General features: G+C 42.5%; 1 protein-coding gene across 2 annotated transcripts in view; it reads left to right on the top strand.

The window, feature by feature from the left end:
* XPO6 (exportin 6) overlaps positions 1–27,615 on the top strand; it is a 53,076-nt gene that overhangs the window by 14,853 nt on the left and 10,608 nt on the right. Inside the window, exons 2-17 of one of the 2 annotated variants that reach the window (XM_081839589.1) lie at positions 4,596–4,686; positions 6,484–6,596; positions 7,457–7,654; positions 8,944–9,103; positions 9,426–9,503; positions 11,452–11,513; positions 11,626–11,656; positions 13,915–13,948; positions 14,111–14,237; positions 15,151–15,260; positions 18,383–18,491; positions 18,926–19,018; positions 21,467–21,536; positions 23,834–23,993; positions 26,039–26,131; positions 26,936–27,080. In XM_081839589.1, coding sequence (XP_081695715.1) covers positions 4,596–4,686; positions 6,484–6,596; positions 7,457–7,654; positions 8,944–9,103; positions 9,426–9,503; positions 11,452–11,513; positions 11,626–11,656; positions 13,915–13,948; positions 14,111–14,237; positions 15,151–15,260; positions 18,383–18,491; positions 18,926–19,018; positions 21,467–21,536; positions 23,834–23,993; positions 26,039–26,131; positions 26,936–27,080 — 1,674 coding nt within the window. Of the gene's footprint in view, positions 1–4,595; positions 4,687–6,483; positions 6,597–7,456; positions 7,655–8,943; positions 9,104–9,425; positions 9,504–11,059; positions 11,514–11,625; positions 11,657–13,914; positions 13,949–14,110; positions 14,238–15,150; positions 15,261–18,382; positions 18,492–18,925; positions 19,019–21,466; positions 21,537–23,833; positions 23,994–26,038; positions 26,132–26,935; positions 27,081–27,615 lie in introns of both variants that reach the window. The other variant, XM_081839588.1, reaches the window with a different exon arrangement.

Raw genomic sequence — 27,615 nt, 5'->3', positions numbered from 1 at the left:
AAGGATTTTCAAGTTTGACAACTATGGAAGACGAGAAAAGAGAAAGGCTTATTTGTGTTGATGAGGAGGTGAAAGCTTGTTTGTCTTAAATTAGACCTAATATAAATGAGATTACCCAACATAAAGCAAGCTCACACCTTTGTATTTTGGATAAAAATTTAAAGGACCCCTAGACGGTTAAGTCCAGTCAAAGGTGACTATGGGGGGCAGCGCTCATCTAGCTTCAGGCTCATCTAGCTTCATTTGTCCGCAAACAGCTTTCTGGGTCATGTGGCAAGCATGACTAAACCGCTTCTGCCGCAATGGGACACCGTGACAAGTGCCAGAACACACAGAAATGCTGTTTACCTTCCTGCCATAGCTGTACCTATTTATCTACTTGCACTGGTGTGTTTTCAAACTACTAGGTTGGCAGGAGCTGGGACAAAGCAACGGGAGCTCACCCCGTCACGGGGATTCGAACCGTCAACCTTCTGATTGGCAAGGCCAAGAGGCTTGGTGGGTTAGACCGCTACCCATAGTTGCCTTTGACTGGCCTTAACCTAGGCTTGCCATTCAAAAAGTAAAACACCCCCCAAATTGTTGAGCTTTGTGGTGTATATGATGCCGCGCGAAAATGGGTTTTTGAGGTTGAAGGTGGTGTGAGGAGAAAACGGCAGTTGGGCTGAAGGGAGAGGAAGGGGATGTGGAGGGCAACTAACAGGTGTGCGCACACACAGAGAGACTGGCCCCACGTGCTGCCCACCATCCACCCTCAACAACACACTCTCTTCTCTTGGCTGCCCCCCTTTTGCCATTGGTGCCCTTCGAGGCAGCCTCAGAGACAGAGAGAGACTAGTAGTTTGGGGCTGTGCGGTGCATTAGAGCTTCAACGAAAATGCTTGGCCTTAAGTGTTTCATGTGGTTAAGCATTTGGTCAGGATTTGCCATATTTACCTCTCATATATTGTTGCAATCAATATTCTGTTTTGAGCTGCTGATTGAAGACAAATGAGGTTAACAGCTTGTGCTCATAATGTTACAGCTTTTAAAAATATCCCATTTCCAAGCACATGCTCCAACAGAACCAAGGTTGAATTCATTAGTCCCAGTGTTTGGGGGTGCAGGGAGTACTTCACTACAGTGTTCACAACTCCCATTGCTCTAGGCACATTTTGTGACAGGGAGTTTGATTAGTGTGAGCAGTTTCCGAGCTCTGGGCACTGAACTGTGCCTACGATTTCAGATTAAAACTGCAGAGTGGAAGGAAAGGAGGACCTTTTTCTGCCTCCCCACTTCCAGCTACTCTTTGAAGACTGGAGAAGAGACCCTCTTAAGAATATTAGGAGGGGGTGGGCAGGGGGATGACTAGACCATGTGAAAAATGAACATAATGCTTAGCTGCAGTTCATTCATTTTCAGTTTTGTATTCTTGTTATAAAAAAGCATGCCCGGACATTCCATTGTTGCGCCCATAATCTAGGTTGAAGGTGCCATTTAGCTCAGTTTTTAACACTGCTTCACTACTCTTTAGACATAGCAGCTGAAATCTAAAAAAATGAATTTCTTTTGTATTCTAAAGAGCTGGCTGGGAACCCAGCCCACTGGAGTATAGGAATTATAAAAAAATTCCCAAATCTTCTTGCTTCCTCTTCCAGAGAGCCTTTTATTTTGAATTATGCACTGATGGAATTAAAACACATCCTTTTTGTAAATGTCTGGCAGTGCACATGGGATTCAGAGTTGAGTACATCTGGAATTGCGGGTAGAATTGCAGCATGGCTGTGATTCCCATTTTACAGATAAGAAAAGTGGATAAGAAGGAACAGTTTGAGCCATGGTAAGCTTGGAAAGAGGGACGCGGGTGGCGCTGTGGGTTAAACCACAGAGCCTAGGACTTGCCGATCAGAAGGTTGGCGGTTCAAATCCCCGCGACGGGGTGAGCTCCCGTTGCTTGGTCCCTGCTCCTGCCAACCTAGCAGTTCGAAAGCTCGTCAAAGTGCAAGTAGATAAATAGGTACCACTCCAGCTGGAAGGTAAATGGCGTTTCGGTGTGCTCCTCTGGTTCGCCAGCAGCGGCTTAGTCATGCTGGCCACATGACCTGGAAGCTGTACGCCAGCTCCCTTGGCCAATAAGGCGAGATGAGCACCACTACCCCAGAGTCGGTCACAACTGGACCTAATGGTCAGGGGTCCCTTTACCTTTTTAAGCTTGGAAAGACCCCAGTTTCCCAGAATTGCTCAGCATTGTGTCTACGAAGGCCAGAATAGGGTTCGGAAGGTAACCTTGGAAGGTGTACCTGGTCCTTGTCTGCTGCTACAGGGGGACACAGTACTTGGCAATAGGTTATCTTTTGTTGTTGTTAACCTCTTTTCTTATCCTGAGTTAGACAATTGGTCAATTAATTCAGTATTGTCTACAGTGAATGGCAGCAGCTTTCTAGGGTTTCAGACAGGGGTCCCTCCCAACCCTACTTAGAGATGTTGGAGGTGGAACCTGGGTCCTTTCCCTTCTGGCTTTGGATTTTGAATCCCAGTGCAAGTCAAAGGAGTACAGAATAGCTGTTCTGAGCATTCTGGCCAAGCATGGAGCCGGGAAAGATTTTTTAAAAAAAACTTTTCAAAAATATTTATATGTAATAGCATACAAAGTAGCTTAGAGAACTGAAGAAAAAGTATGCTAGAAAATCTTGTGTACAGTTCTGCTTTTGCATCTGCTGTCAAAAATGTGATTAAAGAATAACTTAGAGTCCTTAGAGCATATAAATGCAGGATTGGTTTGGACAACCGTCCATTCTTTATCGTTATTAGAATAACCTTCTCTCAACAAACATTCTTAAGGGATAGGTTTCTATTTTAAGCTTATGAAGAGAATATGAAAATGCAGTATTCTGTTGCTAAGATACAAACTGCAGTGTGTAAGCCTGTCTAAATGTAGCTTTTGTAAAGGTGTTTCTGAGTTCAGAACTGGTTAAGTATATTTTTCCTTACCACTACTTTCCATTGGAAATTGAGGAAATCCAGTGGTAACAGGGTGGACACTCTAGAAATGCAGTTTTGTATGTTGAAAGCTAAAAATATTTTTCAGGCATAGTCTTGGAAAGCTCCCTAGAACAGTTGCGATGCTGGATTCCTTGAGCTCTGGCTGCCTGCTTTTGTCATTTAATACTGAATATGCAACAATAGTTAGGCTTCATTCTCTGTGTAACATTTTAAAAGCAAATTCTTACCTGTTCTAACAATACTTCGGTCTCTTATTCATCCATAACTATTAGTAAGATGACTAGGCTGTGTACACACTGTAACTTAGAGCACATTCAAAGCACGTTTCTCCCGTAAAAGAATTCTGGGCAATGTGGTTTGTTAAGAGTTGCTGAGAATTCTAGCTCTTTGAGGGGTAAACTACAGTGCCCACAATTCTTTTTAGGGGGGGACATGTGATTTGAATGTACAGTACCTCGGTTCCTGAACATAATCTTCTTGCACTCAGCGGAAGCTGCATCACACGTTCAGGTTCCAAAAAACATTTAAAAATGGAAGCATTTACTTCCAGGCTTTCGGCGTTTGGTTTCCAAAATGTTCAACAGTGGGGGCATTTGGGAACTGAGTACCACTGTACTTTAAAGGTGTATGTTGTGCATGCAGCCTTAGGCCCTGTTAGACAGCTGGTTTGAGCTCACCTTACTCATCCCTTCCTCTCTTGTGTGCAAATTCCCCTGCCCTCTTCTTCCTAGGTATGCTCAATCTTGATCTGTAAACCCTGGCTTTGGTACTTAAACAGAGCTTTTGTTCCATTAAGGGCTCTGTGTACTCTGCCTCCAGACTTCCAAATTCTGTGAAAAGAATGCCCAAATATGCTTGTAAACACAAAACTTAAATGGATCTACGCTGCATAATTTTGCTCACAAGATGGAGGAGGGTTTTTGTTTTTTAAATTTTTTTGTGAGGAGAATGTTTGGGATGGGAGAACATGAGAAGAAAGGTAGAAGGAGTGTTTAGGTCCAATATAGGTAGCCTGATAGATTAATTGAAGAAAAAAAACCCTAGAGCACTATTAGGTTGAACTAGGGGAACCTAATCAAAACAAAACAAATTCCTTCCAGTAGCACCTTAAAGACCAACTAAGTCAGTTCTTGGTATGAGCTTTCGTGTGCATGCACACTTCTTCAGATACACTGAAACAGAAGTTTCCAGACCCTTCTATATAGTGAGAAGGTGGGGAGGGGTATTACTCAGAAGGGTGGTGGGAATGGGTGATTGGCAGATAGCTGTGATGAGCCTGTTGACGACTCTTAACGACTGCAATAGGTCTTACAGGAAAAAGCAAGGGGTGAAAAGGTGAAAAATGGCTTTGTCATGTATAATGAGATAAGAATCCAAGGTCTTTGTTCAGACCAGGTTTCTCCATGGTTTTGAGTTTGGTGATAAGTTGTAATTCAGCAGCTTCTCTTTCCAGTCGTATTTCTGAAATTCCTTTGTAGTAAAACAGCTACTTTGAGATCTTGTATAGAATGTCCTGGGAGATTGAAATGTTCTCCTACTGGTTTCTCTGTCTTGTGATTCATTAACATTAGGGGAACCTAATGTTAACACTGTTCTTGAAATGTCGTTGTCAGGCATCAGAAGAGGCCTCGCTGCGAGCTTTGGAGAGTCTAATGACAGAGTTTTTCCACAATTGCACTACTAATGAAAGGAAGCGTGAGATTGGTAAGCTCAGTATCATTTCCACATTATCCAACCTCAATACCAAATGGCTTTGGCTAGGCATGACACCTGAAAAGATGGCAACAGGTTTCATAGTTAAAATCTGTGGGTTTTATCCAGCTAAGATATTCTCTGAGTAGTTCTACCATTGGATGCAACCCAGTGTATATTTTTTATATGTCGAGTACATTTCATATTTCACTGGATGCTTAAAGCTCCTTGAATGCAACCAAAGCTTTCGGAAACACATAGGCCTCCCTTGACTGGAGGGCAGATGTCATTTGGATGATCAAATTACTAATATCTGTGCTTAAGTGCTTGATCAAGCCTTTCTTAGAGGCCCCCCAAAACCTGCATGAATGAATAGATGTGTTACAATGCCTCTTGAGCTGTGAATTAGTGAACCACTCAGAAGGAATTGTTACTACTTCAGGCAAGTAGATAATGGCATTTCCTACATGATGTGCTGTCATAGAGGTGGGGGTCTCCAACATGGAACCCATGGGCACCACTGTGCCCTCAGATACCCTCTCTCTGACACTGCCAAGACCCCCCTCTCTCTCCCAGTCTTTAATTTTGTTTTGTATTATCTTTTTGGAGAAAATGACTCTTGAGGATACTGGCTTGTTTGGGGGGGGGGGTTACTCTTCTGAATATTCCCAGTTGTTCTTCTGTGAAATTAGGATTTTATGGTGCCAACAACAACTTTTTAGATTTCTAAATGTGTCCCTGGGCCCCAAAAGGACAGGTACCCCTGTCATATAGACTCTGTGCCTTGTTTTACTTAATAGATGCACAAGCAGAAATGCACAAATGGAATTCAGAAAGTATGTGTGAGTTATTTAGCTTCTTGTGGAACTGCAAAACTGCAAGTTCTTACTTTCTCCCACTTGCTGCCGCCTCCTGCATCCATTTCAGCATGGGAATAGTCTGCATACCACAATATGCCCCCAGAGGACTCTTTCAAAAGAAATTTTCTCTGCCGGGAGGCATGAGCTAGTTTCAGAGCCATTATCTTTAGGTATCCAGTCATTGGAAGGGTGATTCAAGGCTGACGTGAACCATAATGAGAACCTATTATCCTTCCCTTGACTCCCTTTGGATAAGTTGTTTTGAGTCAAATTTAGATGCAGAGGTTGACCCACCACTTTACATGTGCAGTTGGCTCAATCATGTGTAAAGCAGGATCTCTAATTTTAAGAATGAAAGCGGTACACGAGGAGGAGGGGTTGTTGAAATTGCTCCCCCTCCCTCCACAGGTTAGCTCACCCCCACAATCTTGTCTTCCAGAAGTACCAGAAATGAACCCGGCATAAGCAGTGGACATGGAGAGAAATTAGTACCCCTTCCTTATGTCTTCCTTTGTTCTCAAAACAGAATGCACACAGGACACACACCCTTTCCTTGCTTGACAGGTGATCAGGTCAGGGCTGCAATTAAAGAGACTGGTCTTACAGCACCATCATGTCTAGTGTGATCCTTGGACCTGCCAGACTCCCATGTCTGTTATCTAAATTCAGAAGCGTGTTGTTTCCTTTAGAAAGCTGCTTGGCCTTCCCTGCTTTCCACCACTGGATGATAAATGCAGAGAGCTAGCAGTCCTGAGCTTCCTTACTTTTATGTTCAAGAAGGTACTACATTTTGTACCCCAGGTTGCCCCAAAGTCCAATTGCATAATAACCTGTGAGCCCTTCCCTGCCCCCTGTGTAAGGTACAGTTTATTTGGAACAGGCTATTGAATTACCAAATGACTTGAAATTCTATTAATTTTAACACAGTTTTGGGGGTTTTTTTAACCAGAGGAGCTCCTGAACAACTTTGCCCAGCAGATTGGCGCCTGGAGATTCTGCCTCTATTTCCTGTCGAGCACAAGAAATGACTATGTAATGATGTACAGTTTGACAGTGTTTGAGGTAAGGTACTAGGCAAGAATAAACTTGTTCAAAGCATGCGTCTTATGAGTTCTGTTTCACTCAGTTAACTCTGTTGTGGTGATAATTCGAGCTGGTCCAGGGGTATGGATAGCCTTGGGTCCCCAGATGGTATTGGACTATAACTCCCATGAGTCCCAGCCAGCATGGTTGCGGATGATAGGTACTATAGTCCAGTAACATCTGGGGACCTAAGGTTGTGAAAAGCCGCCTTAGATTATTCTTCCGTTATACTGTCAGATTGTTTGCTGTGTTTAATGACAACTTGTTGCACTATGAGAATTTCCCATTCCATACAGAGCAGCAGAGATGATGAGTTTGAATTGATTCTTGTAACCCTGATTTAAAGATAGCAAATGTTGGTCACCTGTTATTCTTACAGATGGGTTTTCCTTTTGGCAGTCAGATTTCCATTATCTTGTTTATTTTTTGCATTTTATGAGATAATTCCCAAGAATTTCAGTCTAGCCTTAGTATTAATGATCACCATTAAATATATCCCCTGTTTTTTGTTAGCTGTCTTGAAAGGTTAAATATTTTCTCCTCTGGCCATGAACAGGGACATGCTTTGGGTGCTAATTAGTAGGGTTACGATTTCCCCTCTTTACTAGTTGGGAATACATCGTTCAATTGTCAGAAAATATTTTACTGTTTAATTCCATTACTAAGTAAATATTCTGAAGCAGATTTCCAGACAGTCAGCATTTTCCTAGATTTGGTATTATGCCCTCTAGGTTTAATATCATGACTGTCAGCTCTTAACAGTAGCCGTAAGCAAGATATTTCAAAGATTCCAAGTTCAGTACAAAATGACACCTCACTTTCTTTTGTTCTTCCCACAGAACCTGATTAACAAGATGTGGCTTGGGGTTCCATCACAAGATAAAATGGAGATTCGCAGCTGCCTGCCCAAGCTTCTTTTGACTCACCACAAAACTCTGCCTTACTTCATTAGGAACAAACTTTGCAAAGTCATTGTGGATATTGGCCGGCAAGACTGGCCAATGTTCTACCATGACTTCTTTACAAACATCTTACAGGTAAGGCAGTCCATAGAAAATCCTTGACTGAAGTTGGCTTTCTTGAGCATGTCCAAATGAAAAATTTGAGAGAGGGAATGATGGCCTAATATGTTAGTACATTTTCAGTTTTCTTGTTGAAGGGAAACCAAAGGATAAAATTGTGATGTGTTTCCTAAAAATCCTTTCATTTTGTTAAAGCCTAGCTTGTCTTACATGAATACATCATCTTCAGCAACACAGCTGTCTAAAATCTGCTAACTTTTAGTTCAAGTATAAGCTGGTTAAGAGAGCATGCTATGAACCCAAGTGCCATAGCTAAAATTTTCGTTTAGCCATGCTCTTATTTGAATAATCTCACCATCTCTCTACTTCAGTGTGCTATCTGTAATATGCATATACAGTGGTACCTCAGGTTAAGTACTTAATTCATTCCGGAGGTCCGTACTTAACCTGAAACTGTTCTTAACCTGAAGCTCCACTTTAGCTAATGGGGCCTCCTGCTGCCGCCGCGCTGCCGGAGCACAATTTCTGTTCTCATCCTGAAGCAAAGTTCTTAACCTGAAGCACTATTTCTGGGTTAGCGGAGTCTGTAACCTGAAGCGTATGTAACCCGAGGTACCACTGTAATAAACTAGTCTACCTTTCAAAGTTACTGTTAGAATTATGTGATATATGCTGCCCTCAGAAAACAGCATTTTATAAATGCATGTTGTATTATTAGAATTGCCATGTCACAGGGAGCTAGCATTTTCAAGTAAATGATTAAAAATCTGTACTATTGCTTAGACTGGCTTCACACATTGCTTATTCTGGTGTGGCAGTCCATCTCCATGCCAGGAAAAGCAGGTATTGTGTTATGTGTGAACAGTCTTGCCAGTGTCTGTCAACTTTGCGTAGCCATTACACATAATGGATGTCGCCCAAGCAAAAAAGTCTCATTATTGGTGCCACTTACATGTTACAACAGAGTGCATCTCTGGGGGACCAATTCCTGTATCATGCTGGTACCATTTTTTATTTTTTTTATTTTTTTTATTTTTTTGCTTTCTTTTCTCTCACATTCAATATTCTAGGTAATTTTTGCCCTTCTGTTTACTACAACGAATATATTGCCACTTTGTCTTTCCACTGATGTCTTTGGGACTAGAAGATGGCATGTAGAAGCTTTCCTGTTCAAAAACACTGTAGAGATAAGATGTCTGCATTCTAAGGCTAAATGTATTGCCCCCCTCTTTAGAACTCTAGTTCATCTACCAAATTCAAAGAAGCTGTTGTCTGCTAATACTTAAACCTGACTTTCCTAACAGTTGATCCAATCCCCTGCGACAACTCCACTTGGGCTGATCATGCTGAAGACAACATCGGAAGAGTTGGCATGTCCACGGGAGGACCTCAGCATAGCAAGGAAGGAAGAGTTGCGCAAACTGCTCTTGGAGCAGGTTCAGACTGTCCTTGGGCTTCTCACAGGTTAGTGGAAATGACAGACATGTGGTGGTGGAGGGGGCAGCATCCTTGTATTAAAGCAGTACAAAATATGAGACCCTGATGAGACAATGGTCATAACTTCCTCTGACATAGGAATACAGCAGAACTATTAATTCTCGCGACGCCTAAGCAAACGATATGGAGCTCTCTGCTGCAAGGCATGTACTGAGTTTCTCCGTCAGTCTTGGAACAATGCTTTCCCTGGGTGCAGGAGCAGCCTTAGTTTACATGAAACTGTTACTTAATGTGGTATAATGGGAACTCTCATGCAATTGCTGGGGATTTTGCTCTTCTTTTCTGATAGGTATTTTGGAAAGCATCTGGGATAAGTACAGTGTCACTGCTGCCACTCCACCACCATCTCCAACTTCGGGAGAAAGTGGTAAGGTTTGAACTAATCCTTAATGATTTTTAAACTGTGGATTAAGACCTAGCTACGTGGGAAGAACTATGAGGTGTTGTCCATTAAAGAAAAGAAATTCATTTCTCAAGCTGTAGGGGAGCTGCTGCAGTACAACACCTTTTTATACTGTGGACCATATTGAGAAGTGTCCATGGTGTGCAGTCATTGCCCTAGTTCCTAGCTGGAAAGGAACCTTATTGTAAATTCCTTTCTTATGATCCAGGGCTTCTGACACTTACCCAACAACGTGGCAAGGAGCCACGCTGCAGTGGCACTCTGGCTGCTTGGGCAATGTTGTAATGAACCCTTCTGATGACATGCATTCATTCATCTCGTTCTTGGCAGATGTGCCACTCATAATGCTTATGAGTGTGTGCCAGAATATGGCAATTTATACTTGCTCACTTTAAAAAAATGAGAGGAGTAGTACAACTTAGTTGATGTAACGAAAAAAACCTAATCTTGCTGAATAAATTCAGTCCAGACTAATGCATGATTTAAATGGGGAGAAGCTCAGTAGGCTTCCCTGCATACTTAGTTAAACCTCAGCATAAGTTTCAAACAGAAAAAGGGAATGGATGCTCAGAATATATGCACCTGGAAAAAGATTCTTAATCAAGGGACATCAGTGTGCAGCTGTGGACTGCCAAATGTCATGAAGATTGAAAAACACTGGGAAGTTTGGGAACCTCGGTCTGATCCTCGGCACATACATGCTTCTGAGCAGCTTGCTGTAAGCTACAGCTGAGACTTCAGTCTGTGAAATAGTGGGTGGAAAGTCAGAAATGATAAAACATAGCGTCTAAAAATGTGAGCGGGGAGTTGAGATGTCCCTGATTCAAATTTTGCCTCAACTAGAACCTTGACTAGCTGGATGTTACGCAACCCCACCACCACCCACACGTATTCTGAAATTTAGGAATGCTAATACTGGTCTAGTTTAGTGTTGTTAGGATCACCAAGAGAAAATATGTGAACTGCTTTGAACAGTCAAGTGTGCTATATGAATGTTGGGTGACTGGCTTGCTGTGATCAGTGAAGCTCATTGTGTGATCTTGGACCAGCTACTATCCCTTTGTTTCACCTGCCCCACAGGGATGCGGCTGGAGGCAAAACCAAGTCTGTTAGAATAAAGGACAGGGTTGTCCTATAACAATTTCAAGTGAGAGAAGTATTAATGATAATGCTGATGTTTCCATTTATCATTTCTCTACACTAGCTTGTGTTGAAGAATACTTTTCCAATTTTATACATGTGTGATTGATTGATTGATTGATTGATTGATTGATTGATTGATTCATGGGTGGGTGTGGGTGTGTCAAACATATATATTTGTAAAATGTCACCATGAGCTCCATGGAGGAAGGATGGGATGAAAATATAGTAGGTGGTGGTAGATCCTGACCACAGTTTACCAGATCTGTATTTCCTGGTTTGTGTGCCAAAATGGCCAAAAGCTCTGCACCAAAAAGAGCTTGGTTCTGATCCATGTGAATTCTGCAAAGTAGACTTGGTTTTGATCTTCCCTTCCCCAGGTGACCTTTTAAGTAGCTTGTTGCGGAGTCCCAGCACAGCCAAACTATTGAACCAGCCAATCCCCGTCCTTGACACAGAGAGCGAGTACATTTGTTCCCTGGCATTGGAGTGCCTAGCCCACCTCTTCAGCTGGATCCCTCTGTCTACGAGCATCACCCCTTCCCTCCTCACCACCATATTCCATTTTGCCCGCTTTGGCTGCGACACCCGAGCCAGGAAGATGTCCTCCCTCAATGGCAGCAGCCAGAACTCTGTCTTGAATCAAGAACGTGGCCGGCTTGGGGTGCTTGCCATGTCTTGCATCAATGAACTGATGTCAAAGAACTGTGTGCCTGTGGAGTTTGAGGAGTACTTGCTGCGGATGTTCCAGCAGACGTTTTACCTCTTGCAGAAGATCACCAAGGAGAACAATGCCCATACGGTGAAGAGTCGGCTGGAGGAACTGGACGAGAGGTAAGGGAGAGCCAGCCCAGACAAATCGATATTGTTGATCTTTTCTGTTTACTGCAAGATGGTCTTTACTGACTTCTTGTCATGCATGGTGTGTCTAATCACCTTTTTTCAGAGTCCCGTGAAGAAGAAGGAAGGGTGGGCAGGTAGGTGTGACCAGGTACGTTGGCTGTGGGAGGCTGACGTTGCAAAGCGACTGCAGTGTTTGTATTCCTCCCCCCCCCCCCAATTCATTACAGTTTGGCTGCAGGTCTGAGGTTGTGCAAGATTTGAATTTGCCTTCATTCGGTTGTTGCTGAAAGCAGCCAAAGAGACATAGTGAGGTAAAAGGGTCTTCCTTTTCTATCTGGCCTCTTCTGTCAAATTCCAAATGGATGGGGATGCTAATTGTAGACATGAAATCACGCAGAACCATTAGAGGTTTTAAAGTAACTTAGGAGAGCTGCAGTGGCTTCTGCTATTGAACCAGCTATGTAAAAGAAGTTGGTTTATTTTTCTGTTCCTTTAAATAGGTATAGATTTACTTGTACTCTTTTTAAACAAGAGACTAGTAACCTTGGGTCACATCCACACTATACATTTAAAGCACATTCAATGCATATTTAAAGCACTTGACTCCCCCCAAAGTATTCTGGGAACTGCAGATCCCAGGATCCTCTGGGTAAAGCCATGTGTTTTAGATGAGTGCTGAATGTGTATTAAATGTATGCTGTGGGATCTGCCCTTAGGGAAGTCAAGTTAGTTTGTTTTTAAAACAGAAATGTACTGAGAAAACTTTGGGCTGCTTTTGTCAATGACTTTTGACAATAAAGCAAAAATACCTTGGCTTTCTAGAGGAGCTGCTGAAGTAGATACTGGCAGAGATGGTTATAGGATTCAGCACTCCTTGTGCTTCAAATTGCTGCCAGAGAGGGATTCAAGGGATCTGTTGGTGCAACTGACAATATCATTTGTTTCTACAAATGAATGTTTCTGGAAGGCTAACATCAAAAACAAGAAGTAGTGGTGTTATAAGTCAGCACTAGTCTGACTTTTCTTAGACTTTGAGCACCTGGAGGGCATCCAGCCTAGTCATACCTTATCCAATTCCCGGTTTTTTCTACACCCACTCACCTCAATCTTTTACCTAATATCTTCCTTCTTTCCTAGTAGACACTTCTGCTTCAAAGGAGAGGGCATATTATGTAAAACATCTTCTAGGTCCTGCATGTCACTAGTAACCATGCTGTGCTGTTCTTTTTTTAAAATGAGGATTAACTGAACTGAGTATTAAATTTGTGAGCAGCAAATCAAATGTGAGCAGGCCTCTCAAAATTCCTTCATATTTGGGAGGAAAGTCTTCCTATTGTGACTTTCTGGCCTACTTTTTCCTCATTCACTACATAAAAGTCTACCTGCCCATTTCTTCTTACCACTACCACCACCCAGCACTCTATATTTCAGGAGCAGGTCAGACTTTGCCCAATCCTGGTATAGAGAGCTGCTGTGAATTGGCCCTTCTGAGTTAAAATGACGATTCTAAGTTGAATTCTCGTGGTGGCCTGAAGGAATCCATTTCCCTCACATCTGATATTTGGAGGGTCACAGTACTGGTCTATATTTCGGGGCCGATCTAAGGATCACCAGGATAATCAACACAAAGCAAGTTGAGCTTGTGAAAGCAATGTTCGGCAAATAACAATTATTATAATTTTGTCTCTCTTTCAGAGGCACTTAAGGTACGAAACAGAAGATGTTAAGACAACCAGTAAAGTTGTCCAGGGTCTTTGTGTGTGCTGTGTATGAAGGAACTCTCAAGTTCTGTGGCTAGGAAAAAAAACAACTTGAGTGTGTATCTCTGTTTTGCAATGTTCTTTTAATAAGCTTCCGCTCCCCCAAGAACTGGAGGGTTTTGCAGCTGTGTGATTGTTCTGCCTTCAGGTGGGGACCTGACTTGAACAGTGATGGGGCACCAGCAGCCCTCCAAATGTTGTTGGGCTCCAACTCCCATCAACCCCAGCTACCAGGGCCAATGGGAGCAGGAATCCCTGGACTATGAAGTTTTTGGGGAAGAGAACAGCTTCCCCAAAGCCTTGTGTTTTTTTCATAATTCAATACCTTAATAGTAGAAGATATTAATTGTGCTATAGATGGATCCACTGGGATCATTTGGTTTTCAGAAGCACCACCCCTTTCCCCCATCCATCATTCCCTATCAAGACTAGCTCTGAAAGTCCTTCTGGTTTCAAAATTGGCATGCTGTGTGGCATAGCAGGCTGTGACTTGAGATGCACAACTATGTTTCAGCTAACATAGGTGAGAGTGAAATATATAATGGGATTTCTTAGCAGAAGGTTTGAGTTGGTATTTTGACAAAAGCCAAAGTTGCCGTTGACAAGAGAATCTCTTTCTTGCTATGTTTCAGGTAATAATGGAATGAAGGGTTTCCCGCCGTGTAGGTAATTTCTGTAGGGATTTAATTTAATTGTTTTTAAAATGGCTGCAAAATGTGTTATTTAATGAAAGAGGTATGAAGTAAATTTAAATGTTTCAGTGCTGCTGTTGCTTCTGTCAGTATTCAGGTTGATTTGATCAGGTTTTCTCTCGTCTTTCCCTTGTAGTTACATAGAGAAGTTTACTGACTTTCTGCGCCTCTTTGTGAGTGTCCACTTGAGGAGGATCGAGTCCTACTCCCAGTTTCCCGTGGTTGAATTCCTTGCATTGCTGTTCAAGTACACGTTTCATCAGGTACAACACTGGCATGTCTCTTCTCCTTAATCCAGCTTTGTTTAGAGTTGATTATCCTATAAGGTTTCACATGAAAACACTTTGTCAGGTTTTTACTGCATTTGAATTAAAATGTTACTCTTACATTGCAAAATAGCAGCAATCCTGGTCTCCAGATTGACCGCTAAAGCCCTGGGTGCATATTTCAGTGATTTCCTGGCATGCCTGGAAATATTATATTGGGTACCACACAACACAGAGGTCTTGACTGAGATCAAATCTCAGTAGCTGTTTGGGTTTCCAGGAAAACAAAAATATGGAGCCAATGAGACAGTATTTAGTTTTGATTAAAAAATGTACCTTTTATTTGGACCAGCTTTTCTTTTAAATGCAGGATACAAGCATTTGAATCTGTTGGGCTTGTTCAAAGAAAAGGAGTATGGAATGAGATGCTTCTGTGCCAAAATATGGTGTTTGCGTATCTTGTTTTGTCTCTGCATTGTTGTTGTTTTCCAGCTCCAGGGTACAGTAAGAGAATTTAAAACAGAACCTAAAAAAAACCCCAGGGGTTCTTAGAGCAACTGGTCATGAAAATAAGAATGAAAAGACCTAACAAAATTGGGACCTAAAAACTTATCAGGGTGGTTTAAAAATCAATTCCTCTTCCAGGGAATTGTAGCTCTGGCATGGGAATAAGAGTCTCCAAACAATTCCCAGCACCCTTAACCAGTTCAGAGAAATCTTTGGGGAAGCCATGACTGTTTAAAGTGGTATGATTCTGCTTTTAATGTATGGTGTGAATGTGGTCTAAGGTGACATTAGGAGAAAGGCAAGGAAGAGAAGCTACGTTGTCTATCAAGTGGCTATTACAATTCTCTCTCCATATCCAGTTTGTGCGACTGTTAAAAATTGTCTTTTGACTTCCATGTTTCAGCCTACCCATGAAGGTTACTTCTCCTGCTTAGACATCTGGACTCTCTTCTTGGACTACTTAACCAGTAAGATAAAGAGTCGTCTGGCAGATAAAGAAGCAGTTCTCAACAGGTAAGCAAGATTAGCAGCGCAGTGGAAGATCCCTTGCTCATTTGTATCACAGCTTTTCCTGCTGCTTCCTTCCTTCACTGGGCATCATTTTGAAAGCTACAAAGGGTGTGGGGTGTTTTTTTTAAAGGCTGGTCCTTTTTCTAGCAACTTGGGATATAATCCTCTGGCTGCTCTTGCTCTGCGCAGAGGCATTCAGGATTGCAGCGGAAAAGGCCAGCTTTATTTTTCCTTGCTGTTGTTCTCACAAGAGTCCATTTGGGTGCACTGCACTGGGCACAGTGGAGAGAAGCTTGCCTTCAGATATGTTTCTAAGCTAGAAATGAAAGCCTGATCTACCAAACTTGCAGCAGAATAATGTGCTAGAATGGACTGTACCATGTCACATCACTGTAGATTGGGCGGGGGGGGGGGGATATTTTGAATACTCTCCCACATATATAAGTTGTTGTTGTTTTAAAGCACCATAAAGTTAAAAATCAAACTGGCATTCAAGGAATATTAGTTCTATCTCAAACTAGCTTTCTAGTTTTAGACCTTTCCCCCCACATAGGAGCATTCAGAAAAAGTAACACCCCTCCTCACCTCCCATTCTATATGAAAAGGGGTAATCCATTTTGCTGCTTTGTACAGCTGCATATGCAGACCTAATATAGCGGGAAATGAAACGCTCCTTAACAGTTTCAGCCCAAGTCTCACTGGCTTGGATTAAGGAGACTGGCAGCCCGAAAGGATTAGTTGCTCACAGAGGGAGTTCCAAACCTTGGTTTGCTACTTGTAAGAATGAATGCAAGAAGAGGGAAGTTGCATCATTATTTCTGGACGTGTTAATTTTTAATGCAACTCTTACAGCTGTCATAGGGACAGGAAGTTGTAGAGCTGTCATAGGGGCAGGAAGTGTTTACCTGTAAGCGTAAGCGTGCTTACACCACAGGAACAGCATTTGAGGCTTCCTGTCCATTGTAGCCTCTTTCAAGCAGAGCCTCATGTACAAATCACCTAGTCTGGGTGCTCCTACCAGCCTCCCAGTTCAGTTGACATCCTGGCCTACCCTATTCCTTGCTCAGACTCTCCGCGTGCTTAAGATAGAGAGCTCATTCAATGTAGTTGTTTGTCCCTTGAAATGGTCTGCAGGAAGGGATTTGGGAGCACACCTTGGGTTTGCATGCTCAGTCTCCTCAGTGGAGGAGGAAACAAATGGCCCAAAAGGGGAATGTGGGTTCGAATACAGGATCTTGGGGTTTAAATCTCCCCAGACTGCATGTTCAAATAACCACAGGATCTCTCCTTCAGTAGTTCATTTCTCACCACACTGAGAAGAGCATGAGAGTGTGTAAGATAAGCTGTCGGCAGACTCCCTCGAAGCAGGTGGGGGTGGGAGAAATACATTTTTAGCTTGCTCACTTGTCTTTTGCGTATGCTGGAGGGAGCTTTTTCTCAATGCATTTTTCTTACGAAAGAATAGTGGGACAGCACGTACTTCCTGCAACTTGCTATGTCACTGCTGGGGCTGATGTCACTCAGCGGTGTGTTGCTTCTTTCTTTTTGTTTTGCAATTGGGGAGCTTTGTGAGAAAATAGGCTGAGTTCTGCATTTGTTCAGGCAGTAAACACCACATTTCTAAGAAGGGCAGTCTTAAAAATGAAGCCATACCTGGAAATGTTGTAACAGCATTTGCGGTTTTGTAGGAAAGGGCATCAGTTCCTTGTGCATGATTGGGGTTCTGGGCATTTAAAAATACAGAATGTATATCTGTATTTGGGTCCTGCACTAGGAAAAGCAGACTTCTGCAACCTGTATAAGTTAAGCAAGTCAAACCAAATTTCATAGTATTTATTTGCATAACATATTCTGGCCGTGGGGAAGAGTGGAGAGCATTGTTAGGAAACTAATAATCCAGTTCAACTTCTGCCTCTTGAGATTTCATTGACGCACTTTCCAAGTATATCTTTGAAGCCCCCAAGGACTAAAGTTTTGCTTGTTTTTAACAAGAAAAGCTAAACATCTCAAGGTGATAAATATCTGATGTGAGTATGGTGCATCAGTATTGTAGATAAATCTCAAGTTACAGGGAACACTATTATTTTGAAATTCAAGCCAGCAGCATTGCACACTCACAACTGGAGTTTGATCTTAAAACATAGATTCTCTCCCCCCAGAATATACAAGCAAACTTTCACTCCATATTACTCCTTTCTTAAAGAGGGGTGTGTGCTTTCTCTTACCCTCTTAAAAGTGTCCAGGCCTGTGACTGTGCAGGTTGAACTAGCCTTGTGGAAAACAGGCGTGGAAGTGTAGCCTGGATTTGAAATGGAAATTAGAATGACAAATAAAGGAGAGAGAAAATGTATATGGACGTAGCACAGTGAATCTTAGACTTCAAGATCGTATCAGAAGCATGAAGAGTGTGTGCAGAAGAATAGAGACAGAGAAAATGAACAGATGATATATTAGGGCAGCTTGCCCACCCTAGTACGGCCCAGATGCTGATGGGCTAAAACTCCCATCATCTCTGACTATTGGCCATCGTGGCTGGTCTGGAAACATCTGGAGCACAGCTGGTTAGGGGAGGCAGCACCAGGGTATGTACACACTTAGCAATCAGATTTGATTATGCATAACGGAATTCCTTTCTGAGTAGCTCAATTGTCCTCTTATTTAAATGAAACGTTGCTTTCTGCCAAGGCCTTAGGGAGAACTTCCTCTCTCGTACTTCCTCTCTCGTTTAGCAATGACTTATCTTGAATAAGTATGTGGTGTCAGACCAAATGATACTAAAACTCATTTTCCATATATTGTCAACTCTACTGGAATGAACAGAATTCAACTAGGTCTAGCTCAAAGTGGACTCATTGGTATTAGTGGTTATAACTTAGTTCCATTAATTTTAGTAGCTCTACTCTGAGTAAAACTTAGCTGAACATCACCCCATAATTACTATTATTTTGCAACCCTTTTTTTAAAAAACAAAGAAACCATTTTTTCAGATGTCTCATGTCAGATGCGTGCCATGCCTTTTTCTCTTTAAGTTTAAGTAACGTTGGTATAACTTCCCATGGACTACCATTTCCTTCCATCATAATGGTTCCAAATTTGATTGGGGTTTTCCTTTTGCTCTTTCCCAGGTACGAAGATGCCCTGGTTCTTCTGCTGACAGAAGTATTAAATCGGATACAGTTCAGGTACAACCAGGCCCAGTTGGAAGAGCTGGATGACGAGACGCTGGATGATGATGTAAGAAGCAGAAGACTGTAGACTTTAGAATCGTAATAACTGTGAAAGTAGAAAACATTATGCTTCCATTGCATATTATGGAATCTGAAGGCATGTGCAGAATAGCATAGCTGAAATCTTTGAGGCTAACAGGACTTTTCACCACCTCCAATGTCTTGTGCCTTATGATTACAAGCCTGGGAAGTGTGGTGTGGAGGTTATGAACCTTTTTTGCAGGTGTGCCAAGTTTTTAAAAAAAATTTACTTGCAGATTTGTTTTTAAGTTGTCAGAGTGATCCAAAATGGCATTTCTTCACCCATAGCATGAACTGGAATTGCCCACTCTAACCACTTAGCATTCTGTCGCCTCATTTTTCTACTTGTGGAAAATCCATTCCAACAGCCCTGGTGCAAAGGCAAATAAAACAGCTGATCATGGTATTTCTTTCTCACAGCAACAGACAGAGTGGCAGCGGTACCTACGCCAGAGCTTGGAAGTAGTGGCCAAAGTAATGGAGCTCCTGCCAACGCATGCCTTTTCGACCCTGGTAAGTGGGGAGTGTGAACTTTACTCTCACTGTCCTTCAGAATTTAGATCCATGCCATTGTTACTTCAAAGACCTGCTTTTGATGTGAGGTGTAGCAGGAATTCCAGGTGGCTAGAATTGCCTGTTTGGGGTCTTCACTCCGTTGAGTTCACCGAAAGCCTGACCCCAAGGTTCTGTTGACCTGATATAAACATGCCCGATACGTAGATGGTGGTGGGAAAAGATGTTTGAGTTTGAGGATTGTGGTCCTTCTGACCTAGAATGGAGGCTCAAATAATAATAGTAATATAAACTTTAGAAATAAATAAAATACCCAGTACACATGACTCACTTGCAAAGTTTCTTTCATACACAAAAGGCATTTGCTTAACTTCAAGCAGTGCTTCAGTCATTCACCTTTTCAAGGAATCTTAAAATCAACTGGCAAGCATAAAGTGAAAGTATTTGGTGGAAATTGTGTTCCTGTGTGCCACTTTTGTATAGAGCAGGGGTGGCTTAACCTTTTTCTGACTAGGGTCCACTTTGAGGGTTGGCCACTCCTTTAACAGTGACATGCTGGCATGTGCATGTCACGAGATCATACACGTTCACATGGGCACACCTCCACCTTGGGTTCCAGTTCGAGACTGGATATCTGTTTTCTCACCTCCTTGGCAGAAATCGCATCTTGTACATCCTCTCTGCGGCTGTTGCCACAAGGAGCATGACAAGTTAGCAGTAGTAGTATGAGATGGCTCTGCTAAACATTTGCCCGCTAGGAGGTAGGCTTTGAGTTCATGGACCTAGCTAGAACAACTATGCGGTTTAAATCCTGCCACATGACATTGACTCCTGGGATGGCAGCCAAGGCATCTGATCATTTCCCTGTGTCTCCCATCTTGCTTCCCTGTTGCAAAGCTGTGACATACCTGCCGGCTAGTAACACAGCATGCCATCTCCTTGTCTGGTGGTGCTAGATTAGCACTTAGAATTCCTTGATGTGAGATTGACACTTCTGGCAGGGATTCCCTCCCCTGCTCATCTCTTGGTGCTTTCCAGTTTGGGGACACTCAGTGCTGCAGTTTGCCAACAGATGGTGCATTATTAAACCTATATTGCAAATGAATATCTAGCAGCATGGTGTGTGTTTAAAGGCTTGCAGTCCAGGGCGGGAGGTGGCTGTGAGGATTTTCACATTTTAGGAGCTGGTGTTGCTGCTTCTGTCTTTCAGCTCTTCATCCTCTGACCCTTGACCTGTACATTAGCAGAACAGTAGCTATAAATGATCAGTGTGACAAACCACATGTAGTGCTACATGCATTGTTGAGGGAAGTTTACAAAAGACTGGAGACAGGTTAAACCCCTCCCTTCCTGGCCAATATTAGCATGTGACATTGTATGCCTTGTTTGCCATTACATCTGGGTTAAAAAAAAATACTAAGCTGGGGGAGGCAGATTTCAGTGGAACTGGATCGTACCACTATCCTGCTACCCACCCATCCCCCGGCAACATTGCAATATTTAACCTGAGGGTGTGGGAGTCACATTAGTACCTATAGGAACAATTTCTAAGAGTAATTGCAGAGCAGTGTAGGGCAGTTTATGGCAGAAATGTGACTGGAGAAGGAAGGGTTTAACCTCCCTTTCTCATGTACAGTTTTTCCGGCAAAAAATGGAAGGTGTGAGGAGTGATGTCTTAATACTGTCTTTAAAAACACAGGCATTGTTGCTAATGATATATTTAGTGCCACATAGTTTTGACCATAGGATGCTGTGCTATAAATCTGATCCAGCTCTCCCTTCACCATAAATTGCTTAGGGAACCTTAAAAGCAAGCTGCACTCTCAGCATAAGTCCTCCCATTATGATGGTGGTGATTACAGGCAGGTTATCATTATGGAATTGTTCGTGGTTATTTCCCTCCTGTTGCTAAGGCTGACACTGTTTATGTTAATCTGCTTTATTTTGTGTATTCTTATGTGTCACTGTTGTATATATGCTACCTTGGCGGCCACTGCGTAAAGGTGGGACAAAAAATGGGAACAGTGACTTACCTTTACCGGTGCTTGCCTATCTTCATAGACATCCCCAGTAATGTATGTGAAGCCCATGGGGCACTTGAATGCCGGGTAAAGGCAATGGAGGATGTTACTGTTGACCGCTGGGACCCATGCAGTTCTGCAAACATGTATTTAAGAGCATTCTGGATCCTGTTGCAGACCATTAGTAAGCAAGTCCTGCTCTGGAAAAGCTTCTTTCCCAGAGGAATCGTTTTCCTGCAGTGTCCCATTGACATCATTTTTCATTGTAAGGCTATGATACTGAACTCCCAAACTTTTATTTTCCCTGTCCATGAAGGTTTAGGTGACAGATAAATTGTGCTTAGGTCCAGATTCTAAACAACAGGGAACCATACATGGTTACTATAGTTGAGGACCTTCTAAGTTATGCTTGTTTTCTTCTTCTCAGTTTCCAGTTCTCCAGGAAAATCTAGATGTATATCTGGGACTCCAACAATTCATAGTCAATTCAGGAACAGGTAAGGCAAATTACCAGTGTTTGAAATCTCATGTGTGTGTGTGTGTGCTGTTTATGTTGCTATAATATTGGGCTGATCACTGAGCTGGCATTCTTTAACTTGGGAAAACTGCTTTAAGTATGTGCACGTTCATTCTGACATAAACAGCAATTTATACTGGCAAAAATATCCCAGTAGCTAAAATTTGCTTACTCTGTATGGTGTCTAACTATATTATTCTGCATTATATAGAGGTTAATACATTCTACCTGTTGTAAATTCCTTTTTGGCTTACAGAAAAATGATTTTTATATGCACATTTTAAAGAGAGGTGTTTTAACTTGTGCATTACAGTTGTTCCTCGCAAGACGAACGCCTCGTAAGACGAAAAACTCGCAAGACGAAAGAGTTTTTCGTTTTTTGAGTTGCTTCGCAAGACAAATTTCCCTATGGGCTTGCTTCACAAGACGAAAACGTCTTGCAAGTTTGTTTCCTTTGTCTTGCAAGTTTGTTTCCTTTTTCTTAAAACCATGCATTCAGGGGGTGCAGTTGCAACTTGACTTCGAGGAGCAACTCATAGCACGCGGTGTGGTAGCCTTTTTTGAGGTTTTTGAAGACTTTGGTGATTTTTGAAGCTTTTCCAAAGTCCGTGCTTCGCAAGACGAAAAAATTGCAAGACGAAAAAACTCGCAGAACGAATTAATTTCGTCTTGCGAGGTACCACTGTATATAACTTGTCTCAAGTGAGGTTTTTCATGGGGGGTGAGGCGCAATGTATTTTATATCATGCCCTTTAAGAAAATTCCATATAATAATACAGTTTGGCTAAACACCTTGTATGACACCTAAGTAGTTTTATTTCTGAAGTGTCTCGATCGAAGTAAACTTTCAAATACAGGTATAACTAATAAGGCAGTAAAACTGAAGCAGCATATAACAGTTAACAGACTGTAAAACATTTTTTAAAAAAAAGATTACAAAGGCTTATGAAAATAATAAAAAGGACCTTTTCCTGGAACCAAAATAACAAAAATGATTCCAGGTCAGCCTCTTTAGGGTGAGGCTGTTGGGGTGCCACCACTGGGAAAGCCCTCTGCCTGCCAACCAACCACCTCTCCTCAGATGGTGAGGGTATTCTGTGGAAGGCCTTCTGCTGAACATGTTAAGGTACAGAAAGGTATATTTGGAGATGGGCTGCTTTTTGGACCCCTTGATGTTCAAGGTCAAACTGACAGTTTGAATTTGGGCCGGCAACAGACCAAGAACCTCTGCAACTAATGCAGGAGAGGCCTGAGAGAAGATTAGAACACCCAGACAAGTTAGGAATCTAGCTGCCACATTCTGCACAGACTGAAAGGCAGCCCTGTGTAGAGCGTTTTACCCTAGTCTAGGCATGTTCAAGGTCAAAATGGCTGGTAACTGCCCACAACAGGCACGCCAACTCCTAGGGGCTGGGGCAGTTTCAACTCCTTCCCCACCAAAGTATATCCGCTGCTGAAGAGCACACCCACAAGAAAACACACTGGGATTTAGTACTTCCAGTTAAATAGCAGGAGTCAAAGCAATCTTAATTTTGTGGCCAGAGGGGTCATCTTCTTAAGAGGATTGAGGGTGCCAGTGTCTGTTAAGAAGATGGCACCTCTGGCCACAAAATTAAGATTGCTTTGACTCCTGTTATTTAACTGGAAGTACTAAATCCCAGTGTGTTTTCTTGTGGGTGTGCTCTTCAGCAACGGATTTTAGAAACACGCAGCTTCTCTATGTTGCCGTTGTCTAGAGCCCACCCCCTTGAACCAATCAGGATTTTCTATCTCCGATTAAACTACTTTGACTTCTGCTGTTTGTGTCCCTGTTGTTGCTTGTGTGGTAAAGCGGGGCCACCCTGTTCTAAAAAATAATTTAACCTTTCGGGAGGAAAAGAGCTGCAAATTATTAGTAAAGATTAAAACCCCAATGTCCTTTTTAACAATGCCCCTTTCTAAGCTGCCTAATTTAGCAATCTTGCTTGCATTCGGTGCTTGAACTGTGACCTGCAAGACAGCTAATGCAGAGCAAATGCATGTAATGTAATTACGGTAAATGTTTCATTTCCTGGCAAGCTATCTGCATAATTAGATTTCTCCTATGAGTGCCTTGTGTGTTACAAGGTTATGACTTCGGACAATCTTTGTATTTGAATTCTATGAAGAGTTTGTGCAGGAGACAGCCATTTCTTTAAATCACCTTAATGGGCAGTAATTTGTCCCTATTAGCAGAAGCACTTGCATTCCGGTTTCTCCTTGCATTTTTATTCCCACTGGCTCATGCTGTCCTTTCAGGTCACAGGCTGAACATCACTGCAGAGAACGACTGCCGGCGCTTACACTGCTCCTTGCGCGACCTCAGCTCCTTGCTCCAAGCGGTTGGTCGGTTAGCCGAGTACTTCACGGGGGACATGTTTGCCGCGAGGTTCAGCGATGCTCATACTGTAGTGGAGAGGTAGGCAGCATGACCCTCTTGTAGAGTTGGATTCTGGGACAGGCCTGCTCATAGCTGCTGGCATTTCAGCTCCAGCCGCTGTCTGTCTTTATGATATGCCTCCTGTAGGTCTTTACGTGCAGTCCTAAGAGAATCCTGCTGTTCTTTATGCTGCCAAATGCCAAGGTGACTCCTGAGCAGTTTATACACACTGCTTAGAAATGCTAATGATTAAGCAGCAAATAAATGCAGTTAAATAGATAAAAGAAATAAATAAAACATGGAAATCAATAGCACAGCATTGTTAAAATGCTGAAAATTTTTAAAAATACACCATAATTCAAATACACTATAAAGCAATCCCATTATAGCGCCAAAATATAAACACCAGTGATTACAATATGCAGCTGTGATTATGGGTGTTGTGCTTCCAATGGAGAAAATAGAAAGATGCTTTATACCAAATCAGGCCACTGGTCTGTCTTGCTCAGTATTGCCTTCACTGACTGGCAGTGACAGTGGAAGTGGAAGTGGTAGGGCAGGCATGCAAGCCTCTTACCTGTGGGCCAAAGCAGGCAAGGATCCTGATTTGACCCAGAAAGCCCTATTTCCTCATCTGTCCCACACTGATGTGATATGACCTCAGGCAAAGCCAGCTGCAAAGGACTAAGGAGCCGGAAAGTTCACCTCTGGTTTTTTATCTGCAACTGGAATTTGTATTTGGCACCTTTGTAAATTTGCTGTGAAATGCAATCCAAGGTAAATCTGTACCCGCAGCAAGCGATATTTCCATTCAGCACTAAACACAGGTATGCTGGGTTTGGTCCTGCCCACCTGTCAAAGTCACTGACGGCAGATGGGGATGCCATGATCTTGCCCACCTGTCAGATCCAGCCCCCCACCCCTCCAGTAGAACATACTACTTGTAAGGTTTGGCAGGCTGGATGAGGGTTCGGAACTTTCCAAATCAGATGTCTTCAGACTCCTTATTTTTTCTGAAGGACTGTATCCAAAAAGGATGTCCTACTTTGCCTTTGAATAGCTCAAAGTAGCTAACAACAAGAAGTTAGAAACAAATAAACATTTGTAAAAACAAACCCAGAAGCTTTTCTTTTGGGAATTATAGGAACACAATTACCTAAACTGCATAGAAACTTATTCATGTATGCTACTACGGTGGCAAGAATGTTACCCGCCCCAAAATGGAAAGAAGCAGAAGTCCCAGCAAAGGAAGAATGGGTACAAAAACTTATGGAATATACAGATATGGCGAAACTTACCAGAAGAATAAGAAATCAAGATAACAAACTTTTTATAAAAGAATGGAAGTGGTTTATTGAATATTTACAGATAAATTGTAATTGGTGGCTAGAAACATTAAATGTAGAAGCAAATTTTATGTTGCATGGTGGCAGCAGAGCTCTTCATAATGGTATCCAGAAGCTGGCCACAGTATCATATTTTATGTTATTCAAGTCTCATTTTCCATCTACCCACTTTTTCAGGTTCATCTCTGCTTTGCCCTCCTCCTAATATTCTGCCTCTGTAAGATTTCAATCCCAGTTAAATTGACAGCTTTCCTTTTCCTCACAGTAACTGGACTGAAAACTGTTATAAGTTCCCTTGGCATTGGCAGGATTAGTGTAATCTGCAGTTTCATAAGAGTATATATTTAAAGTAGATGAATAAATGAGCAGATTAAGTTAATTTGGATATGCAGAAGATATTTTTTAAAAATTAAGGAACAGCAGAAAGAGGGGGAAGGAAGTCAAGTTTTGAAATGTTAAAATGATTGTAAAATTAGTGAAATATATAAACCTGAAAATCTTTTTTTAAAAAAAAAATTGCTAAAAGCAATTGAACACAAGATCAGGCCCCAGAATGTCTTCCACCAGCATTACTTACAAATGGGCAAAACTGGACACACATTCCCTTCCTTTCCCCTTCTGTGCATAGATTCTGTGCATCCAACTTAAAGCAGGGTTTATGTTCAAGATAGCAGAGGATTCTGTATATTATTGAGTCCCACTTTTCCTCATTTCCTTGCCTCTTATCTCCTCCCACAGACTGGTCAAGGTAACTCTATATGGATCCCAGATTAAACTCTACAATATTGAAACTGCTGTGCCATCTGTCCTGAAACCTGACCTTATTGATGTGTGAGTATGATATAATAATAAAAAATGCAGTGTTGGAAAGTGTTTTAGAAATGCTAACTTGAAGTCTGGTTCCTTACTGAAGCCGAAAGACATGTTTTGTTCCTATGCAAGGGAACTCTGTAGAGTTCTTCACCCTGCAGTCGTTGATAGTGATGGGGGTTGCAAAAGATCTTTCCTGCACAGGAAATCAGAGGGGCCCAGCAGAGTCTGAATGACCACAGCCCAGCCCCACCAGACGTCCCTTCCCAGCTGGCGATCCTCCTTATCCCAAGGCTAAACAATGCACCCAAAGTTTTGCTTCTCCATGTCCTGTGGGAGGGAGTTGCACAGTCAGAGTGCCACTGTGGTCTGTGCAGCTTCTGTAGCAGCTTGTCAACAGTCCTTTTAATAGATTATGGCATTGCTAGGAATGTCAGATGTTTTCACTCCTTGACTCCATAGGCCCAGCTCATGTGTCTCATATCCTTTCCTCTGTGTTGCTCACTTCCTCATGATGCAACTGCCCCAACCAAATGATGTCATGGACTGCTATGACCTGAGTCCAGCCAACCAGTTTCGCAGAGCCAACATGATGCAGCCTTTGTCAGCCTTGGGTTGACTAGTGGTCAGGGATGATGGGAGTTGTAGTCCAACAACATCTGGGGACCCAGGTTGAGAAAGGCTGGATTAGCATGTTAGACCTAGGAAGCCAGGGTTCAAGTCAGATACACAACTGGAAATGAGTAGACCTGAAGATTATTGGTCTTGTGTACTTCTATTCCCTTCATCTTACATTTGAGATTCTGTGTCTCTCTGTTCCTCTAGGCATGCACAATCCCTTGCAGCCCTGCAGGCTTACTGTCACTGGCTAGCACAGTTCTACGGTGAAGTTCATCGGCAAAACCCCACACAATTTGTCTCCCTCGTCTCTACTGCCCTGGAAGCAATCACTCCACTAATCAGTTCTAAGGTACCATGCATGACCCAGAGGCATCAGCCATTGTGTACAAAACCAAGCCTTGAAACTATCCCTCTTTTGTTGGGCAAGGTGGCCATTCTTGTGCAGGGGACGTAAATTATTGGTCAATGTGTATAATGGGAAGCTGCCTCATTTGAACTGTCAGTAGTGAACTGCTGCTGGGTTGAGCTACCATTTTGCAGCAGTACGAGCTTCCCTTTCTTGGGTGGAAGGTGATCTTTCAAAGAGAGTGCTCAGGAGAACAAAAGACTAGAGATCACCATTCAAAAAAACAGAACCAGAGCATGAAAACTTTGCCTCCAACCTGGTTCTCCTCTGTCCATCCTGTGCTGTTTAGAGCAGTGGTTGAGCTGCAGTCCTCTCCAAAACTTTTCAGGTTGGGTTCTGGCTGCTCCTGTCTTTTGTCTTCCTTGTCGCCAATTGGGGAGGCTGGCTTAGCTTTTTGATAAATGGCTCTCCCTCAGAACTCCTGAGAGGTCTTAAACTTCTTGCTGCCTCTTGTAATCATGGGCTGAAAGCGGCATAA

The sequence above is a fragment of the Podarcis erhardii genome (assembly GCF_964252035.2).
Source record: "Podarcis erhardii genome assembly, chromosome: 14".
Lineage (NCBI taxonomy): Eukaryota > Metazoa > Chordata > Lepidosauria > Squamata > Lacertidae > Podarcis > Podarcis erhardii.
This window is presented reverse-complemented; position numbering and strand designations above follow the sequence as displayed.